This window comes from Ictalurus furcatus, chromosome 10, assembly GCF_023375685.1.
Source record: "Ictalurus furcatus strain D&B chromosome 10, Billie_1.0, whole genome shotgun sequence".
Taxonomy (NCBI): domain Eukaryota; kingdom Metazoa; phylum Chordata; class Actinopteri; order Siluriformes; family Ictaluridae; genus Ictalurus; species Ictalurus furcatus.
This window is the reverse complement of record NC_071264.1, coordinates 15,683,064-15,702,372: the sequence shown is the minus strand read 5'-3', so window position 1 is coordinate 15,702,372 and position 19,309 is coordinate 15,683,064. Positions and strand designations below refer to the sequence as shown.

The 19,309-nt window shown below is 36.8% G+C and overlaps 1 protein-coding gene across 4 annotated transcripts; it reads right to left on the bottom strand.

The window, feature by feature from the left end:
• Positions 1-1,729: 1,729 nt before the first annotated feature.
• On the bottom strand, positions 1,730-18,195 carry matk (megakaryocyte-associated tyrosine kinase). 4 transcript variants are annotated; one of them, XM_053634958.1, is made up of 14 exons: positions 17,919-18,195; positions 17,234-17,263; positions 16,399-16,464; positions 16,195-16,314; positions 13,243-13,358; positions 10,854-11,073; positions 9,776-9,869; positions 9,570-9,635; positions 8,986-9,085; positions 8,791-8,875; positions 6,872-6,945; positions 6,359-6,554; positions 5,871-5,957; positions 1,730-5,301 (listed from the first exon to the last, which is right to left on the bottom strand). In XM_053634958.1, the coding sequence occupies exons 3-14, from the start codon at positions 16,405-16,407 to the stop codon at positions 5,110-5,112; spliced, it is 1,359 nt and encodes a 452-aa protein (XP_053490933.1). In that variant the 5' UTR covers positions 16,408-16,464; positions 17,234-17,263; positions 17,919-18,195; the 3' UTR covers positions 1,730-5,109. The 4 variants fall into 4 exon arrangements, with proteins under 4 accessions (XP_053490933.1, XP_053490935.1, XP_053490932.1 ...); XM_053634960.1 differs by having other exon boundaries at positions 17,234-17,259; XM_053634957.1 differs by having other exon boundaries at positions 17,234-18,195.
• Positions 18,196-19,309: the final 1,114 nt, after the last annotated feature.

Here is a 19,309-nt window from a genome sequence, read left to right as displayed (position 1 = left end):
AGGAAGACCAAACTAATGAAGCTACATAATAGACTTTATTTCACAGTTTCAGAGACAAAGGACACTGACATATTTTGCAAATCCTTTAATTGTAAGAACTTTCTACTCAGCAGAACCATGTACTATTACTGAATAAAATAAATGAAACAAACTGACATGCATAAAACCACAGCCACAACCACATCTATCAACACAGCCTATTTAGTGACTATTAATTCACAATGTGGCGTACAAGAAAATTAAACAATTTGGACTAATGATTCTGTTCATGCAAAAAAGAAAGAAGCAAAAAAAAAAAAAAAAAGAAAAAAAAAGAGGATTTTGCATCAGTGTGCATGTGAAGAGATGCAGCAATTAACACAATTAATATTACACCTTAGTGGCCATCATGGAGACTGTGTTAGGCAAATCACGATTATTAAAGCGATTAAATCAATCTTGCTGCTCTCTGACAAACTGAACAACTTATTTTAATCCAACTTGACTAACTGTTTAATTGGCAGTTTAATAATTAGCAATAATCCAGAGATGACCTCACACATTTCTTTACTGTAATATGAACTTATATTAAAGTCATACTAACCATGCACTGTTGTTATTTTTCTGTTGTTATTAGCAAATGCTTCTTATCTGAGATAATGTTAAATGTAGACCATGTGACCACTCCCCTGCTTCAGATCATTGAGAATGAACCAAAATGCAAGCTAAAATGCCTCTAGATGAGAATAGATAAACCAAATGCAGACCAGCTGTATGTGGTTATGTGGTGTCCCTCATATGAAAGTCATAGACCAATATTACAGTTAGGAGATATTATATTACAGTTAGTTGCTTGTATGATGCAGCGTCTCATGTGAAGAATGATGGGAAGTGACATCTCACATGCATGGTGGTCATGCCCAGTATAAAAAAAAGCACACTTTTTCTTTTAACAACGTACATTACATACAGTACGTTTCAGGTTTTTACCTAAACAACATGGTATGTCTTTAGTCATATGTTGTTTCTCATTCCTTGTTATTCAAGTACTCATATCGGAGTGTGCAGCCTTAATTTCCAGGAATGCATGCTCGATATGAGAGGATCTGTGGTCCGATCTACTTCACGTGTAATAAGTCACTCAAACACAGACGATACAGGCAATCAATCTATCAAGTTAATATATTTCCCCATGTTCTTGGCTTGTTTCCTCATTATGTTAATTGAGTTGAAATTAGCCAAGGTGCTGCGCAGCTATCAAGCGGCTTAAGTTTTATCAGATGACAGAGTAAGTACCCCTGATCCTATTAGTGGCAAAGCAGCTAACGGTTAGAAGTCCTCTGTCAGCTTAGGAAAAGAGGGGGGATGGTGAGAGAAAAGCAAAGAAAGAGAGAGTGCAACAGGAGAAAAAATTCTTGTCTCATCTTGTAAATCTGTAACTTTAATAGAATATTGTCCATTTACCAGAATTCTGTTGTCTCTTGTGGTTAAACAAAAACAGATATAGTTTCACTCTCTGTGTTAAATAAGATTCTTACTTTTTAATTTGAGAATTTAAAATGTTAATCAATCAATGAACCAAATGAACGCAGGTTGTGCATGGAAGCCATCTTGCAGGTAAAAGGTTTTCTGAGTATTGGAGATCCCACATGGCTGCTTTAGTACTGTGAGTGGCATTAGCATTTGAATACATGAACTCATTACAGTTTCAATTAAATGCATTATTTAAACACTCATAATTATATAATTTTATGATTTGACTGACAATCAGTTAACATAAAATGCACTTTGCCTTAAAATGGATGTAACCGTCTGTCCTTTTCGGAGTTGGTTCTTGCCTCAGTTGACCTTGGTGGAGTGTGGGTCAGTAGAGAGGCAGAAAGCACTACAATGAGAACAGCATGTGGGGTTAAACCCACTTCCTTAACACTTCATCCGATTCCCTTAAAGCCATTAAGAAAGCTCTTCCTGGAGAGACAGTGACATACTTTGGCAAGTAATTGTCTGATTAAACAACTCACCTGCTAGTCATGTTCCTCTCCTTCCACCATGGACCCCTGAACTCCTATATTGATATTATTTGGCCTTTTCAAGGTTGTAAACAAATTTAAAGGTGTATTGCATATGGCTTGCAGAAAAGAATCATGTGCAGGAAATTCATATACAAAATTTCTGAACCTTTATGGGCTTTGAAAAATGGTCTTTTCATTACCTGTAAATCATCAGGTCTGATCTCAGTTCAGTGCCTGAATCTCAGGTCATCACTGAATCACTAGACAAGAGGAAAACATGTTGGTAACCTACTGCAGGTTATTCTAGGTCAGCCGTAAACACATATTTTTACCATCTCATTCATCATTTTATGATGACTTCCTTCTTCGTATGCCTTCTGTGTAGTGGATTACAGTTCAGCCGGTGAGGATTAGGACCAAATCAGAAGGAAAATATAAAGATCAAGCCAAGAGGCTCTGCTCTAATCTCTCCTTCTTGTAAAACAAGGCCCCAGTTCTGTGTTCCCTTTCTCTTGCTGTTGTATTTGCTTTCAAACAATACAACGTCAATTAATTTACAACTGCAGTTATACTTAGTATCTTAAAAAGGGGTCAGGCATTAGCTGTACTCTGCTTTCATGGATATCAAACAAACACAACACAGGTTTATTAAAAAAAAAAAAGTGTTAAATATGTGAGCAACAATTATTGGCACCCGTATGAATTTATATCAGAAAAAAAATTGAAGTAAATTTTAGATTATTTAGTACAACTTTAAATTTTGTAGTAACAGAGAGGTAGCCGTATGGAAAAGTACATCATGCCCATGGTTAAATATGGTGGTGGCTCTTTAATGTTTTAGGGCTATTTTTGGACCTGAACATTTTGTTAGGATTAAATAAGAAAAAACTACAGCTTATCAAGATTTTCCCATGGCAGTAAACATAAAGATACAACTTTAACTTTAAGCGCTAACATTGAAGAGTCATTCCATAAATGTTAAATAAGAATAGTTGAAAATTTGTCTTTTTTTATCCTAAATGGAAATGAGTTACAATGTGTGGTGTTTGGGGTAAAGAGAAAGCTGTGTAAGTTTTAATAGAAATCCTTCAATCAATATCAGCTTCAAACCACATCCAGTTGTTCACTGGTCACATAGGCTTACTGATGTGGTTTACGACACAGTGTGATGTACTGTAATCTACAGTCCCCTCTGAAGGTATCGGTCTAAAAAAGCATCTGCCAAATGAATAAATGTAAATGAAAAAAAAAAAAGATTTGTAAAGGATAGAGCTGTAATAATCATATGAGAATGTCTTGGCTTGGTGTCTGGTGAACGTACATTAAGTACTTCACCAGAGAATAGGTGCAATCTGATGTTATTCTAAGATTCTGCATGGATAAACCACAGTGAGTGTAATTCCTTTCTTATATCAGCAATAACATTACAGATTTGTCATGTTAAGCTTAGCATATTCCGAGACAATTACAACATGAAACAAGCAGATACTCATGATCTTGAATTTTAATTCCCAGAAGAGTCTCTCTCTCTCCCCCTACATTTCTGCTGTTCACATTTATCTTCTGAAGACAGAAAGGGAGATGAATTATCTTAGAGAAATTTTCAAAAATGCAGTATAGAACAAAAGTTCTCAGCAGACCAAATTGTAGCACTGAGTGTTGTGATGTGTAGATTAAAGGGTGATTCTTCTCCACTAATTTCTCAAAGGTTTGCTCCTTAATTTGAACCTCTGCGTTCATCTGAGGTCATATTCCTTCCATATATCCACAATCCATAGCAACATTTTATAACCGTCTTTTCAGAGGCCTGTTTCACGAAGCGAGGTGAACAAACTCTGTGTTGCAGAGCAAGTTTTGAGTTGACAAAACCAAACAAATCCAATCCGGGTTAATTAAGGTTAACAGTTTTCATGATGCTGGTTATCAACTTTCTCAGCCAACCCAGGTTTAAACTCTAAATCGAGGTTTACTCAGCGTGCGCGTGCACATAAAAGCCAGACGTTTGCAACAAACAGCCAATAGCGTTCAACATGGAAAAATGCAGGTGTGCATACCTACTTCCGGTTGAAGAGAAAGAAATTATTATGCGAAAATATGAGGAAGTTAAACCTACACTAACCGCAAAAATCACACCTTTGCGGCTGCCAAAGCTCGGGAAAATTGATGACTGTGTAAATTAATCATTTTACTCTTAAAGGCTCACAGTGAGAATAAACGGATTGAAAACGTATAACCCCAACATATATCATTTAATATAAATTATTTTAATTACATATGAATAAATAAATATACATTTGTGACAATATATTAGGACAGGAATAATGCCACCACATAAAATTCTGTACCACTCGCAAAGAACCGCAAAGCAACGCAAACAGTTCGCGGAAGGCTACAGTAAGTGTGGCTTCAGTGTGTCAAATTTTTTATGTGAGGCACAAGAAGCCGACACAGATAAACTATACCATCTTCCGAATATCCATACCTTTCATACAGATGGTCATCAGGGAAAGCCAGGGGATTGTGACTGTCCCTAAAAGTTCTTTCCCTTCGAAGTGCCTTTATTATTTATTAATAATTAGCTCGCAGCTGATTATTCCAAGTTGGGTTTGAGTTTGAGCTTACCCAGAATAAAACCTGCTCTGGAGCAGGTTAGCTGTGTAGCACAAGTACCATGGCGATGAAACCTGCTAAAAACCACTTCACCTGGTTGAGACCGAAAAAACAGAGTTTAACTCAAACTAAACTCAAACTTTCCTGGGTAGCCACCTACTGTAAACCGGCTTCATGAAACAGGCCTCAGGTCTGCCAGCTTTCAAAACAAAAAGGAGCTTCATTCTGCCTTTTGCTTTGAGGTCTGCATGCTCATTTAAGTAGATTACACATCCATTATGAAATGCTCTTTTGAAATAAAGTGTTAGATATATAAAAATAATCTACAATTAAAATAAATTAGCAAGTGAAGTGTAGAGAGTACATTCCATGTCAAATCGTGCTGAACAGGTTTACAAGCAGGAACGTTGTTACTGTGTCCAGAACAGTATAGTGTAATTATTTGTAAATAAAATGTCTGGTCTGCTATGAAGAAAGCAGATGTGCGAATGAAAATAAGAAAATGATGTCAGGACTCTGTGGTGGACTCATGTTTGTTCAGCTCAGCCTGTAGATGCTCTCTTAGCTTATGGAATGATGGTCGCATTTTGGGGTCCTTCTCCCAACAGAGCCTCATGATGGCATAGATTTCAGATGGACAGTCTTCAGGTGACTCCATGCGGTATCCCGCCTCCACCTGCTCCTTCACCTCCTTCAGAGACTACAGGGAAGAACAGAAAATTAATTTTAAATGATTATACTTATTTATTAAAAAATACATTTAAATAAAATCTTTGCGCTGTGAATTCCATTATGAGCAGCGCTGTGGAAAAGCGCTTTAGAAGCTGTGGGTTACTCGTCAATATCCAGTCTTACACAGTTAGATTACAAAAGATCAGCAGTCAATACCAGCTCAATACAGACTCATGAGGTCACAGTTGAACACGGTTGAAAAACCTCTCAGACAGTGCTGCACACATCGCATCCTCTGTCCACCATTAGCCATAAGAAGCTTCCATGCTGCTTACTTTAATTTCACAATCAATTAGTTCAGCTGAGTTGCCAGCTCGTCCACAATCGCTTATTTTAAGAATTGGTCCATGATGTTATCATTTTAATCCATTACAATTTTCAAGTGGGGAAACTTGCCCACTGCTCCAGGTCAGGCTGAGCATGGATTATAGAAAGCAATGTGGAGAAGTCTGGTACACCATGGTTGGGATTTGAACAGGAACCACGGGTCACATAGTGCTACAAATTCAACCAACACAAACCTGTCAATCAACTCACCATTTTGGGGTAGGGCTGTCTGCCAAAGGAGAACGTTTCCCATAGAAGCACACCATAACTCCAAATGTCTGACCGTGTAGAGAACGTCTAGAAAGAAAAAAAGAGAGAAAACCATAGCTAACAGCAACAAATCACCATCTTACAGCAAACTGTATTATACAATATGAATATCATTTATATGTATTCCATGGAAGACTTTTTTTTATCCAAAGTCACCTATAAATGATGCTGGACATATGTAGTCTATACAGCGTAAATCTGAGCAGTTTTTTAAGTGCCACCTTGTGGCTATCTGGCACGCATGGGACTTACAGTACCTTACCCACTGAGCTATCACGGTCAATACCATTACAAATCATGAACAGATCATTAACAGAAAAACCCATTAATTATTTTTGGTGAAGCCACCAAATCATATGTTTTCATTTTTAGCAATTCATAATTTTCAGCAATTCAGAACTGCTTCCTAATTAGTGGAATTGTCTCACCTTGTTGTTTAAGGCCTCAGGTGCAGTCCATTTTACAGGTAACTTTGTGTTGTCAATGCTCTGACAGTTGTTCATGGCCAGGCCAAAGTCACTGACCTTGGCAACATTGTCGTCAGATATGAGGATGTTACGGGCAGCCAGGTCCCGGTGTACAAGTTTCTTTGACTCCAGATACTCCATCCCTTCACACACATCTCTTAAAACCACAGGAATACATGTTGAGACTCACAACCACACAAACAGGTACTATGTGTGTGAGCATTTAAATTATTCATTAAGTACTGTATTCATATTCCTGAGTTCTAATTCTATAGTGAAAGTGTGTTGAGATGTGATTCATGCAAATGTTCATGTATATACTGTAGCCTCTGGAGTAAAAGTCAGTATTACAAATAATTTTGAGAGTGAATGAGATGAATGCGATCACTTTGAGAATTAATTACTTATTTGTTGCTTTATAGACACCTGTGGCAATTTGTATAGTTAAAAATGTGGATGTGGTTAAATGCTTACAGAGCGTATTGCAGGAGTTCATCTTTGGTGATAACTGAGCGTCCTCGTGATCGCAGGTAATTCACCAGATTACCCTACAGGAAACATCACCGTTACTGCATATACTAAATCAGCAATATATACAGTCCTCTGTAAAAGTATTGGAACAGCAAGGCCAATTCTACTGTTTTTGCTACACATTGAAGACCTTTGGGTTTTGAGATCAAAAGATGAAGATGAGAATTTCAGCTATTTCCTCATATTTACATCTAGATGTGTTAATCAACTTATAACATGGCACCTTTTGTTTGAACCCACCCATTTTTCAAGTGATCAAAAAATATTGGAACATGTAACTTATAGGTGTTTCTGGCTGCTGTTAAATTGATTGATTGAGAATTAATTACTCTGAATGCCTACTCTTCATTTGAACCATAGGTTTTGCCTGTGAAGTCTGCATATGTTTTTAAAAAGGATAAATAAGCATGAAGACCAGGCAACTGTCTATGGGAGTAAAGCAAACCACTCTGAAGCTGAGAAAAGAATATATCAGTGCCATTCCATAAGTATTGGGCATAGCCAATACAAGAATTTGTAATGTCCTGAAAAATAAAGAAACCAATGGAGTACTAACAACCAGACATGGAACAGGTTGGCTAAGGAAAACAACAACAGTTGATGACAAACATTGTGAGAGCTTTGAAGAAAAACCCAAAAACAACAGTTAGTGACATCACCAACAACCTTCACTGAGCAGAGATGAAGGTATCACAATCCACTATTAGAAGAATACATCAAGTGCAGAAATATAGATGCCATATCACAAGATGCAAACCACTCATGAGCAGAAAGAATCAGAAGGCCAGACTGGAATTTGCAAAGAAATACAGAGACGAGCCACAAAAGTTCTGAAACCAAGCTTAACCTCTACCAAAGTGATATAAAGGCCAAAGTGTGGAGAAAGAAAAGATCTGTTTATGATCCAAAACATAAAAGCTCATCGGTCAAGCACGGTGGCGGTAGTGTCATGGCTGGGGCTTACATGACTGCTTCTGGAACAGGATCACTAATCTTTTTTTATGATGTAACTCATGATGGTAGCCGCAGAATGAATTCAGAAGTTTACAGGAACATTTTATTTGCCAATTTACAGAGAAATGCATCCAAATGAATTGGGAGGAACTTCATCATGCAGCAAGAAAATGCCCCAAAACACACTGACAACTCAATAAAGGACTTCATCAGGGGAAAAAGTGGAAGGTTTCAGACTGGCCAAGTCAATCACCAGACCTTAACCAAATTGAGCAGCATTTCACTGAAGGGAGAAACCCCCCAGAAACAAACAACAACTGAAAGAGGCTGCAGTAAAAGCCTGGAGAAGCATCACAAAAGAAAAAAAACAACAATTTGGTGATGTCACCGAGTCACAGGCTTGATGCAGTTATTCCAAGAAAGGGATATGCAACTATATTAAGTGTAATTTATTTGAATTTACTTCAAGACGTATACTTTTACTCTTCTAAAAATTGGGTGGTCTGATACTTTATGTTTTATGCTGTTTAACAGATCTAGATTATGCTAACAGATTATGCTGTTTAACAGATCTAGATATAAATACCAGGAACTAAAAGCTGAACTCCCAAACTCTCGTCTCATATCTATCTTTTGATCTCAAAACCAAATGTCTTTAGTGTCTTTAGAAACAATTGAATTGGCCTTGCTGTTCCAATAGTTTCAGAGTACACTGTAATAAAAACTCTACCTTTAACCCTTACATTCTTTTACATTTTAAATTTTGCACGATATTAAAACTACTTAAAACTACATTAAGACTTAAAAATGTTATTTGCTTGAGTCATCATCCCTAATTCTCATAAGAATGTTATGTCTGTAGTCCTATCTAAGCTGAAGCTACATGCAAGTGCTGGAACATACCGTACCTTTGCCATAAATTCTGTGATGATGTAGAGGCCATTGTGTAGAATCACTCCTAATAACTGCACCAGATTCTTATGCTGCAGTTTTCTGTAAAATAACAGTTTAAAGAGGTGCATCAGCATCAGGGAGACATATATACAGTAGATAACAGCATAAGTGATGGAAAGTTTCAGGGAAATGCATGTTGAGACACTCACGTCATAACAGAAGTTTCATCCAAGAAAGCTTGTGCAGTGACATCAGACTTTATGTTTTTCACTGCCACCGTCCTGCCCATGTACTCACCCTGAAACACAGCTAAAAATAAGAAGCAAGGGCTGTGAGAGTCTGGCCTATATATATATTCAAAAATTTATATATATATATATATATATATATATATATATATATATATATATATATATAAAAAATTATATTATATCAAAATTAATCATGAATTGAGCACAAAGCAACATATAACTGGAATGACTGATGATTTTAAGTGTAAACAAATGGGGGCGCTGTAGAGTTTTATCCTATAGGGTTGTGAGGAACTTGGAGCCTGTCCCAGGGAGCATGGGGCACAAAGTGGGGTACACCCTGGATGGGGTGCCAATATATATATATATATATATATATATATATATATATATATATATATATATATATATATGTATATATACACACACATACACACACACACACACACACACACATCTCTCTCTCTCTCTCTCTCTCTCTCTCTCTCTCTGTGGACATATATCGCCATCTAGTGGTAAAAGTAAATGTAGTTTAGACTGACCTCCAAATTCGCCATGTCCAATACTTTCTCCTAAAGTAAGTTTTGAGAGATCTAATAGCCAGCCCGCTGAGAGAGAGAGAGAGAGAGAGAGAGAGAGAGAGAGAGAGAGAGAGATGGGGAGGGGAGAGAGAAAGTAAGAATGACATTCAAATACAAACCTTATAAAGCTCATTTTAACAAAAGATCAACAAAACTATGGCAGTTACTTTTCGATAGCTGCAGTGCAGCTGACTTAGTTCCCTCTTTCTCTTTAGGTTTCTGCAGTGTGGTAGCAATAATGCCTTTGTTCTTCGAGTAGAACTGAAACAAAACAAAACAAAAATATTTTGATTTAATAAATTTATTGTGATATCAATATTACATTACCACATTGCCCTTACTGCCAATGACTCAGGCTCTTGGTAGGCTTGGTAGTATTATTATTATATTTTTTTATTACAAATGTCACATTAAAAGCATATTTTGTATACTATCCCATTGTAGAGAACCAGCTGTGTTGCGTAATTACTTTGTTTTACTCTGATTGCATAATCGCAACTGTGCATGTTGAACATGTGCAACCTGAAATCGGTTGTGTGTATTGTTTGTAAGTCCCTGATGGTTACCGCATGCAGAGATTTTGACTTTTGATTACGGCTTGATTAAAGGAGAATCGCAATGAGCTCTATTATATTAAATACTTTTAACATTTATCAGCCACGGTTGAAAATATGTATGAAAAACTGGACAACATGATTAGTCAGATGGAAAATGCATTGCACATTCCATACAGGATATCGCCGAGGTTTTTTTTGTGATTTCTGATGCCAAAAATGCTTGATTTTTGTGTTTTTTGTGGAAAAATATTTGAATTTGCGAAATTGCAATTGCACGAAATTGCTTAGCTGTACACATGTTCGACGCATATGAATCGATGAAATCCTTGAGGGACTGATTTAATAACCAATCAGGATAGCTTCCAAGCTCCTATTCCTTCTTCTTCTATGGCGTGTGATAATCTGCCTGTATACCATCAGCTCTCCAGGTCCACATTAAAATATGCAAAAAGAAGTCTTCTAAAAGAAGTCACTGCCTGACTATTATGTGATAGTCCGATGCATGACATCCCCACTGGGTGCTGACTATCTGGTCAGAATGTCACTTCCTCAGGAAATCAGTTACACCACAGGAAATGAGTTGCACACCAACTGTGCAGAGAAGATACCTACTTCAAGATGCTAAGCTACATCCAGCTACTAAACTGAGGTTATAATTAGTACTCTCTCCCTGCCTCTGAGCACTCACCTCCACCATGTCGATGAGGTTGTAGAAGTACTGCGTCCCATCAATTGTCAGCTTGGATTCCTGGTAGATCACATGGTAATGAAGGACCTCTTGTTTAAAGCTTACGCACAGGACGTAGTCACCGGGGTGCCGAATGGACTCGCGCACCAGAAACAGGCCGTCCTCCTTCGGCCGCAGTTTGCTGACAGCCTCCGGACCTGAGATCTTCCCATGGAACCATCTGGAATGTAAATAACAGCAACTGGAAAATTATATATCCTGTAATATAAAATGATCTCCTGGGATACTCTGAAGATTCTCATAGTCATTGTTTCATCTAGCTCCCTAAAGGATTCTTCAGTTTGTTGCTTTAGGGGAAGGTTCTATGTAGCATTATAAAAGAGTGGGTTTCTCTTTCAGGAAGCGTTTCAAGTAGAATGTCTGTACAAAGACTGAATCATTTCCTGTTCAACATGTTCAATCTGCAATTGTTGCAACGTGTTCAATCTGCAACATGTTCATAATAATATAAATAAATAAGAGGAATCATAAAAATAGATTTTTTTTATTTAGTGCTGCCCTGAATAAGCTATTTCACATAACAGAAGTTTACATATAGCCGACAAGACACAATAACTGAATTTACACAAATAAACATATGCTTGATTCTTAATACTGTGTGTCGTTACCTGGATGATCAACAACTGTTTTTATATTTTGTGATAGTTGTTCATGAGTTCCTTGTTTGTTCTGAGTAGTTAAACTGCTCACTGTTCTTCATAAAAATCCTCCAGGTCCTGCACATTCTTTGTTTTTCCAGAATTTTCTGCATATTTGACCCCTTTCCAACAGTGACTATATGACGTTGAGATCCACACTTAGGACAATTGAGGGACTCATAGACAACTATTACAAAAGGTGCAAACATTCACTGATGCTCAAGAAGGTAACACGATACATTAAGAGTCAGGGGGTATAAACTTCTGAACAGGATGATCTTCGTAAATTGTTACTATTTTGTCTTCTGGGAAAAATGTAAATATATTATGTAGCTTCTGAAGAGCAGTACTAAATGAGAAAAAAAGATCTTTAAACAAAATAATAACAATTTACATAGATTCCACTCCTTTCAGCCAAGTACATGAATCGGAGGTTACAGTAGGCCACAGTGGTCACAGAGCTTGTACTAGAGTTAAGCTAGAATAAAAATACTAAATCTAGAAAACCCAAGGGTTCTTTGTTTTGTTTCTCTGTGGGAAGTTTCAAAGGTTCAATGTAGAACTCTACAACAGACAATTTCCTTATCCAAGTGATCTAAGTAGAGCGGTTTCAGAGCCCTACAAGGCTCCACATCCAAATAACACGAACAGGTATGAAAGGACCTCAAATAAGCAGATGTTTTACAAGCACAATTAGAAATAAATGTTCCATGCAGCACCCTACCCAAAGCGTTACCCAAACAAGAAGCCTTTGAAGTACCTTTTTCTCAAACATTTTTAGACTCACACATGTTCCCCAGCCACCCATGTGCAACCTGCAGCCTTCCACCTACTAACCACACAACTAACTGAGACAGGAATACACGTGACTTAATTTGCCTACACACCTCTATAATTAGAACTTTTCAAAACAGATTATAATAAATCAGAGTATTAAAGCAAAGGCAGTGCAAAAGAAGTCCACCTTAAGGTGTTACTGTTAATTCTGGGAAACAGAGAATGATAAGCACAGGATTTTATTCACACTCATATAGCCTCTTAGCATTGTATGCACTTACCCTATCTAACACCTTTTGGCTCAGTAATACCATTTGTACATAAAAACTTTAATAAGTTTGTTTTTAAAAAAAAATAATTATGGCCTAAGCACCTTCAATAGTTATATGTGTGTGTATGTGTGTGTGTGTGTGTGTGTGTGTGTGTGTGTGTGTGTGTGTGCCTGCTTCGCACTGGCTAACTTAGCACTCAAAATCTCTATTAAATTAAATATGCGAATCAAACTGGAACTCACTTCATATGTGTAATTCCATACATTGTGGTGCTGGTGTGCTTTAACACCAAATGTGTGCTGAGGAAAAAATGTGTTTTTATCATGTGAAGTTGGCCTCTTAGCTTTGTGACTCACTTTTTCATTTTTATACATAACGAATATGTCAGAAACTACATGTTCACAGAAGTAAGTCTGAGATACTGAACAGTGCGACACTGAGACAAGGTGTGCAGTTTACAAAATGCTAAACTGGAGGCTATAATGTTCCTCTTGTTAGCTACATTATCATCGTAGTTCTCCAGTGCATTCTCGAGTGCTAATAAGGTGATATATTCAAAACCATGATAGTGATTTAAACAGTTAACATACCCTGGTTGTATCATTCTGTTTCTCAAGGTGTTTTGATTTAGACCAGACTTACGGCATAAGGCTGAGACTGGGGTCTACACGGAGGGCTTCACGTTCTCGCATGTTAGAAGCAAAGATCAGACCTTCTTCACCTGTCCTGTTGTGCTTGGCCCGGTAGATGGCCTTCCCCTGTAAAATAAAATGGCTTGAGCGTTCCTTCTGCTAACATTTCAGACTTTCAGATAATCTGTTTGTGGATTCAAGTCCTCAGAGCCTCTCCATCATCCTAATGCAGGGTAACCATTTATTTATACTTTTTGAACACCTTGTTCAAGAATGGTTTTAAGTTATATAATGTAGAATGAGAAAAACTAAGTAAGAAATATGTATAAGTGAACTGAGAAATGTTTGTGAGTTTTATTTTATCTGTAAAAAAAGCTAACTGGATCACTGTAATTAGTAGGGGTGTAAACCACAGGCTTCCACATGCTACAATACAATTTCAATTCATAAGTCAATAATTCAATATTTGACATTAACGCTGAATGATCTGATACAATACCATATGATTCTATTTATTAGCCTCTAATCAATATGTGACTAACTTTGTTCTGAATCTGGGGTTTACCTTCTCTTAATTCGCGACAATGATTTTGTGATGATGTACAGAATGACAGTCTAAAAAAGTATCAGAGTTATGTGCAAATCATCTTGCGAGCCTATTATATTATTTACACATTAGTTTCCATCCATCCATTTTTTGTACCACTAATCCCATGCAGGGTCGCCGGGGAGCTTGGAGCCTATCCCAGGGAACTCAGGGGACAAGGTAGGGGACACCCTGGATGGGGTGCCAATCCATCACAGGGCACAGTTGCACACATATTCACACACTACGGACAATTTGAACATGCCGATCAGCCTACAACGCGTGTCTTTGGACTGGGGGAGGAAAGTGGAGTACCCGGAGGAAACCCCCGAAGCACGGAGAGAACATGCAAGGTCCATGCACACAGGGAAGAGGCGAGAATTGAACCCCCAACCACAGAGGTGCGAGGCAAACGTGTTAACCACTAACCCACCATGTCCCCCCACACATCAGTTTAAAAAGATTAATTATTTTTATACATGACAGTTAATAATAATTATGAATAATAATTGATTTTATGATCGTTTCCTTGATTAATTTCAGTTGTTGCTAAATCATCCGATTGTTACGCAGCCTACTAATTAGGCACTTGTAGCACACAATGTATTTGACTAACAGTTGATATTGTCGCTGTTCTAATATCAACTGTAAGACACATTTGTGATTACAGCAACTGCTTCAGCAAACAAGTGCACTCGTCTTTAATAAAACATTAAGAGTCCTGTTAGAATCTGAGAGCAGATGATGAACAAAATTTGGATATTTGATGGAACACTTGCTTATTTTTTTTCCCCCTTATTTAACTGTCAATAGCAAGTAAACTGTAATGAATGAAAATGAGAGTAAAACCCAGCAAAATTGCAAAGTAGGTAATGATGAGCTAAGTGTTACAAATTGTTATTAAAGTCTTATTAAAGGAACAATATTGATAAGAAAGCTTCCTTTCTGATCTTCTTCTTCTTCTTTTTTAATCTGTTCCTAGAACAGGAGTTATAACAATCCTGCCCTTTCTTTCTTTCTTCTTCTTTTTTTTTTTTTTTTTTTTTTTTACTATTTTTAGTCAGCTAATTTTCAGTTAGGCTATTGTCAGTACTTGTTCATCTGTAAAATACAAAGTGACAATTAATATAATGCTAGCATCATTAGCAGGCATGATTTCAAAGCATTTTGAATCAGGATCTAATGTTATTCAACTCCTTTGACTTTTGAAATTTAGATGATTGTCTACATTAAAAGTGCATGAGAATTTCAATGTAGAAAAAAAAACGTAAAAGCTGCGATTTCTTCTTTATCATGTAATAACTGTTTTTATTCAGAGGATAATAAGGTTTCATATGAAATGCTAACAGTTCACACTAAACAGATATGACAACACTATTTGGCTGAGGATTTTAGCTTCTTAGCTCAGTGGTGTTCTATGCGTTATGGTTCTAGTAACTTCTGGTGCTAAGGACACTAATGCTATTTACATAATGCAATGTAGCTGCACATGTTTAGTTGTAGTAACATTAACACAAAAGTTTCCATAGTACCAGTAGTAAAAGATTATCGCAAAACGATTATCACAGCAGTTACAGTCTAACCTCCTCAGAACCTGAGGAGGAACCTGCTGAGAACACTTACTAAACATTCCAATAATGTACTCTGTTAGCTGGGCACATGGTACATCATGTACCACGAAACAACTGAGTGTCACATCAGTGATAATGAAATCTAACAAATTTTGATTTGGACTGAACCCAAACCCAACTGCTGTCCTAAAATCTCTCAGTATCACAAAAAAGCAGCTTACACTTTTCCACATTTTGTAGTGTTACAACCGGGAACTGAAATGGACTTAATTGGGGTTATATGTTATCTACATAAAAGTTGTGACTTTTGTAAGTATTCACCCCTGTTGTTGCTGTAAAACCTGTAACTTAGTTCTGGTGTAACCAGTTGCCATCAGAAAGCACATAATTAGTTCAAAGTGTCACATGATCTCAATATTAATTTACCGAATCCTGTAAGAACCTAGACATTGTTAGAGAACATACCTAAACAATCATGAAGACCAAGGAGCTATCAAAATAAGTCCTGGACAAAGTTCGAGAAAAGTATCAATCAGGATTTCCTTATTTTAAAAATATCCCAAACTTTCAACATCCTGCAGCGTGCCATTAAATGCAGTATTGAAAAATGAAAGGGATTTGGCATGACTGTAACACTGCCTTCAGGAGATCATCCACCAAAAGACTGAGTAAAGAGGGGATTAGTCAGATGAACATTTGAATGACATTTCATTTTTAAAATGTGGGAAAGTTCAAGGGGTGTGAATACTTATGCAAGCCACTGTATATGCTCTTTTCTACAAGAAAATAAAACCCATAGACTTACCATCAACAACTCCAAACTTAAAATGGTAAGGATGTCTCCTTTGCGATAGAAGACTTCATTGGGTTTAGGTTTTGTGTGGTCACTTTTGGCGACACAGTGCGTACCAGGAGGCCACGTTTTCTATAAAAACAAAATAGTCTTTAGATTATGTACACATGCCTTCTGCACTAGAAGCAATCATTGATGTTATAAGTGTATGTTTACCGTAGACATCGCTAGAGAGAGGAAGCTTAAATCAAAGTTAAAACCAGGCCAGCAGCATTAGATTTCCTGCAAATATAAAATATAAACATCCAGATGCAAGGCTTCTTTGACAAACAACAATAATAGTTTGATAATAACTAAGTATATAGGAAAATCAACCTAAAATCTGAAAAATAAAAACATAAATATTGGCAAGTTAGAACATTTCTTTCTTCTATCTCTTGTTTGTGATCAAATAAAATCCAGCCATAAAGTTAATACGGCTTCATGCTTTCCATGTCATTTTTTTCTCCCTGTGTATTTCCCACTTTAGTTTCGCCTTCCAGAAAGGATTTAATAGCTTCAGTTATTTTCAATTTTAAGATATATTTGTTTTTGGTTTTCTTTTTGTAGTGGCTATACTTCTATTATCTGTATTTACACTCAGCTAACATTGTAATAGGATTATCCAAATACACCAATCAGCAGTGCACTGCATACAATCATAGAGAAACAGGCCCATTAATGTACATATTAAACATCAGAATGGGGGAAAAATGTGTTTTTATGACTTTGGCATGAGTGTGACATGGTTACTGGTGCCAGATGGGCTGATTTGTGTATTTTAGAAACCACTCATCTCCTGCTGATCACCTGTTCCTGGAAGGCTCCAGAGTATGTTAGAGAACATTCCTAAACAAACATTATCATGAAGGTCTGGAAACGTATTAATCAGGGTTTGGTTTATATATATATATATATATATATATATATATATATATATATATATATATATATATATATATATATATAAAAGACGCATCAATAAATCCATTATTAAAAATGGAAACTGTACCTCTGAAGAATGTCTGCCAAACCTCACTGTCTAGGTAAACAGGGGATTAGTCAGAAAAGAAAAAATTCAACAAACATAATTAAAAAAAGTTTTTTTACATTCCATTTGACTAAGATAAATTATAGCACATTGAAGATGATTTCTTTTTCTTTCTTTTTTCCACACATGTAATTGTCATTTACCAGACCTCTGATTAATTTTTCTTTCCCAAAATTACATACATGTGACACAAAAAACATAAAAATTCTAGAGGTAGTACGTTATCCAGCATGAGATGGAAGTCTAACAGTCTAAGATATTTATTTATTTATTTATTTATTTATTTATTTATTTTTTTAAGAAGATCGCATTTAAATAAGCCTATTGTCGGAAAACATTAAAGAAGCCTACTCAAACATTTTTTAAATGTGAAACTGTATTTGCGCAGATGACCGGTTTCAGTTTGTCATGTTTAATTTGCATATTTTCTAACGTTTTAAACTAATTTGCGTTATTAATGTTATATTACGGCTTCCTTTTAATAGTACATCATTACTGTTTTCGTACTACTGTAATGATCATATCTGACACCAGTTAAATGTAACTCGAGAAGCTGCCTAAACGCCATCTCTCGAACTGACAAAAAAGAAATAACTAAGATCTCATTAGGAGCTGAAACACACAATACAGACGGGTTACGACTTACCACACACTGCAGACAGCTTACTACTCCATGTTCGTGCAGCGTTCAGCAGCGCACACTCAGGATATGATGATCTGAATGTGGTTATCTACTTCTGCTGAAGTGATGTCGTTCTGCTCACTTCCTCATCATCTTCATACCAAAACATCAGTGCAGTACATCACTCAGCCGACAGGGGCGAAGCACAGAATCCTCAATGAACAGGAGTGAATGGAGCTGAACTCCTAAAATTCCTGTGAAGGTTTAAGGTCAGTTATGCTGAAATCTGATTTTGTTCATGGGAAATATAATTATGTGTTTCACCAGTTAATTTCATTGACGGATGGGTAAAAAAATAGAGGAAATACAGTCATGTGGAAAAATAAGTACATCCCATGGAAATTGTTGGCTTTTTTTTTTGCATATTTGGACAAACAAACTTTTGATCCTCTTTGAATCCGTGGCTATTAATAAAGTTGATACACTCTATCAAATGACACATAAAATTAACATTTTCAATTAATTTTCACAAACAAAAAATAGATCAGTCACATGGAAAAAGTAAGTACACCCCTACATTTATCACACCTTCAAATCCATAAAATTAGAATCAGGTGGTGAAGATTGGGTGCCAGTGATTAGAACCTGCTTAGGGAGTTCAGGTGTAACCTGTCTTATTTATACCCCTCTCATATCTAGTATCTGGTGTTCCCTTTGCTATTGAGGTGTGTGGTGTCATCATGCCAAGATCTAAAGAGTTCTTTAAGGCCTTCAGAAAAAAGGTTGTGGATGCCTGTGAGTCTGGCAAGGGATTCAAAAAGATCTCCAAATGATTTGAAATACATCTTTCCGCTGTAAGGAAAATCATCTACAAGTGGCGCAGATTTAAAATGACCAATTTGTCCAGGACTGGTTGTCCCAGCAAATTCAGCCCAAGAGCAGACCATCTGATGCAAAAAGAAGTCTCCAAGAACCCCAAAATTTCATCACAGGATCTGCTAGTAAGTCTTGCAACTGTTGGTGTCAAAGTGAATGCTTCTACATTCAGAAAGGGATGCACAAATTTGACCTGCATGGAAGACGTGCCAGGAAAAAGCCTTTGCAAGACTACAGTTTGCCAATGAGCATATATCGCATGAATTCTGTGATGAGGGAGTTCAGTGGCTCTGTTATGCTTTGTGGGGCATTTATTTATTCATTTGGCTGGAATCATTTGGCACAGCTTTTCCTCTTAAATAGAAGAGTCAGTACAAATCAAACCAGAGTTCTTCTGGCTGATCACCAGGATGAAACATTTCTATTGTAATGGGTGTGGTCTCTCCCAGGGTGACTCCACCCCCATCCACAGGGCATAAGGGGTCACTGAATGGCTAGATGTGGATGAAAATGATGTTAATCATATGCTATGGCCTACA

Excerpts from the sequence above, each read along its gene's own strand:
- matk (XM_053634957.1), bottom strand. Across the intron at positions 11,074-13,242 it reads CCCAGTCTCAGCCTTATGCC|ATGGTTCCATGGGAAGATCT; the intron begins GTAAGTCTGGTC and ends TTTACATTCCAG. Across the intron at positions 8,876-8,985 it reads GATGAAACTTCTGTTATGAC|AAAACTGCAGCATAAGAATC; the intron begins GTGAGTGTCTCA and ends GTTATTTTACAG.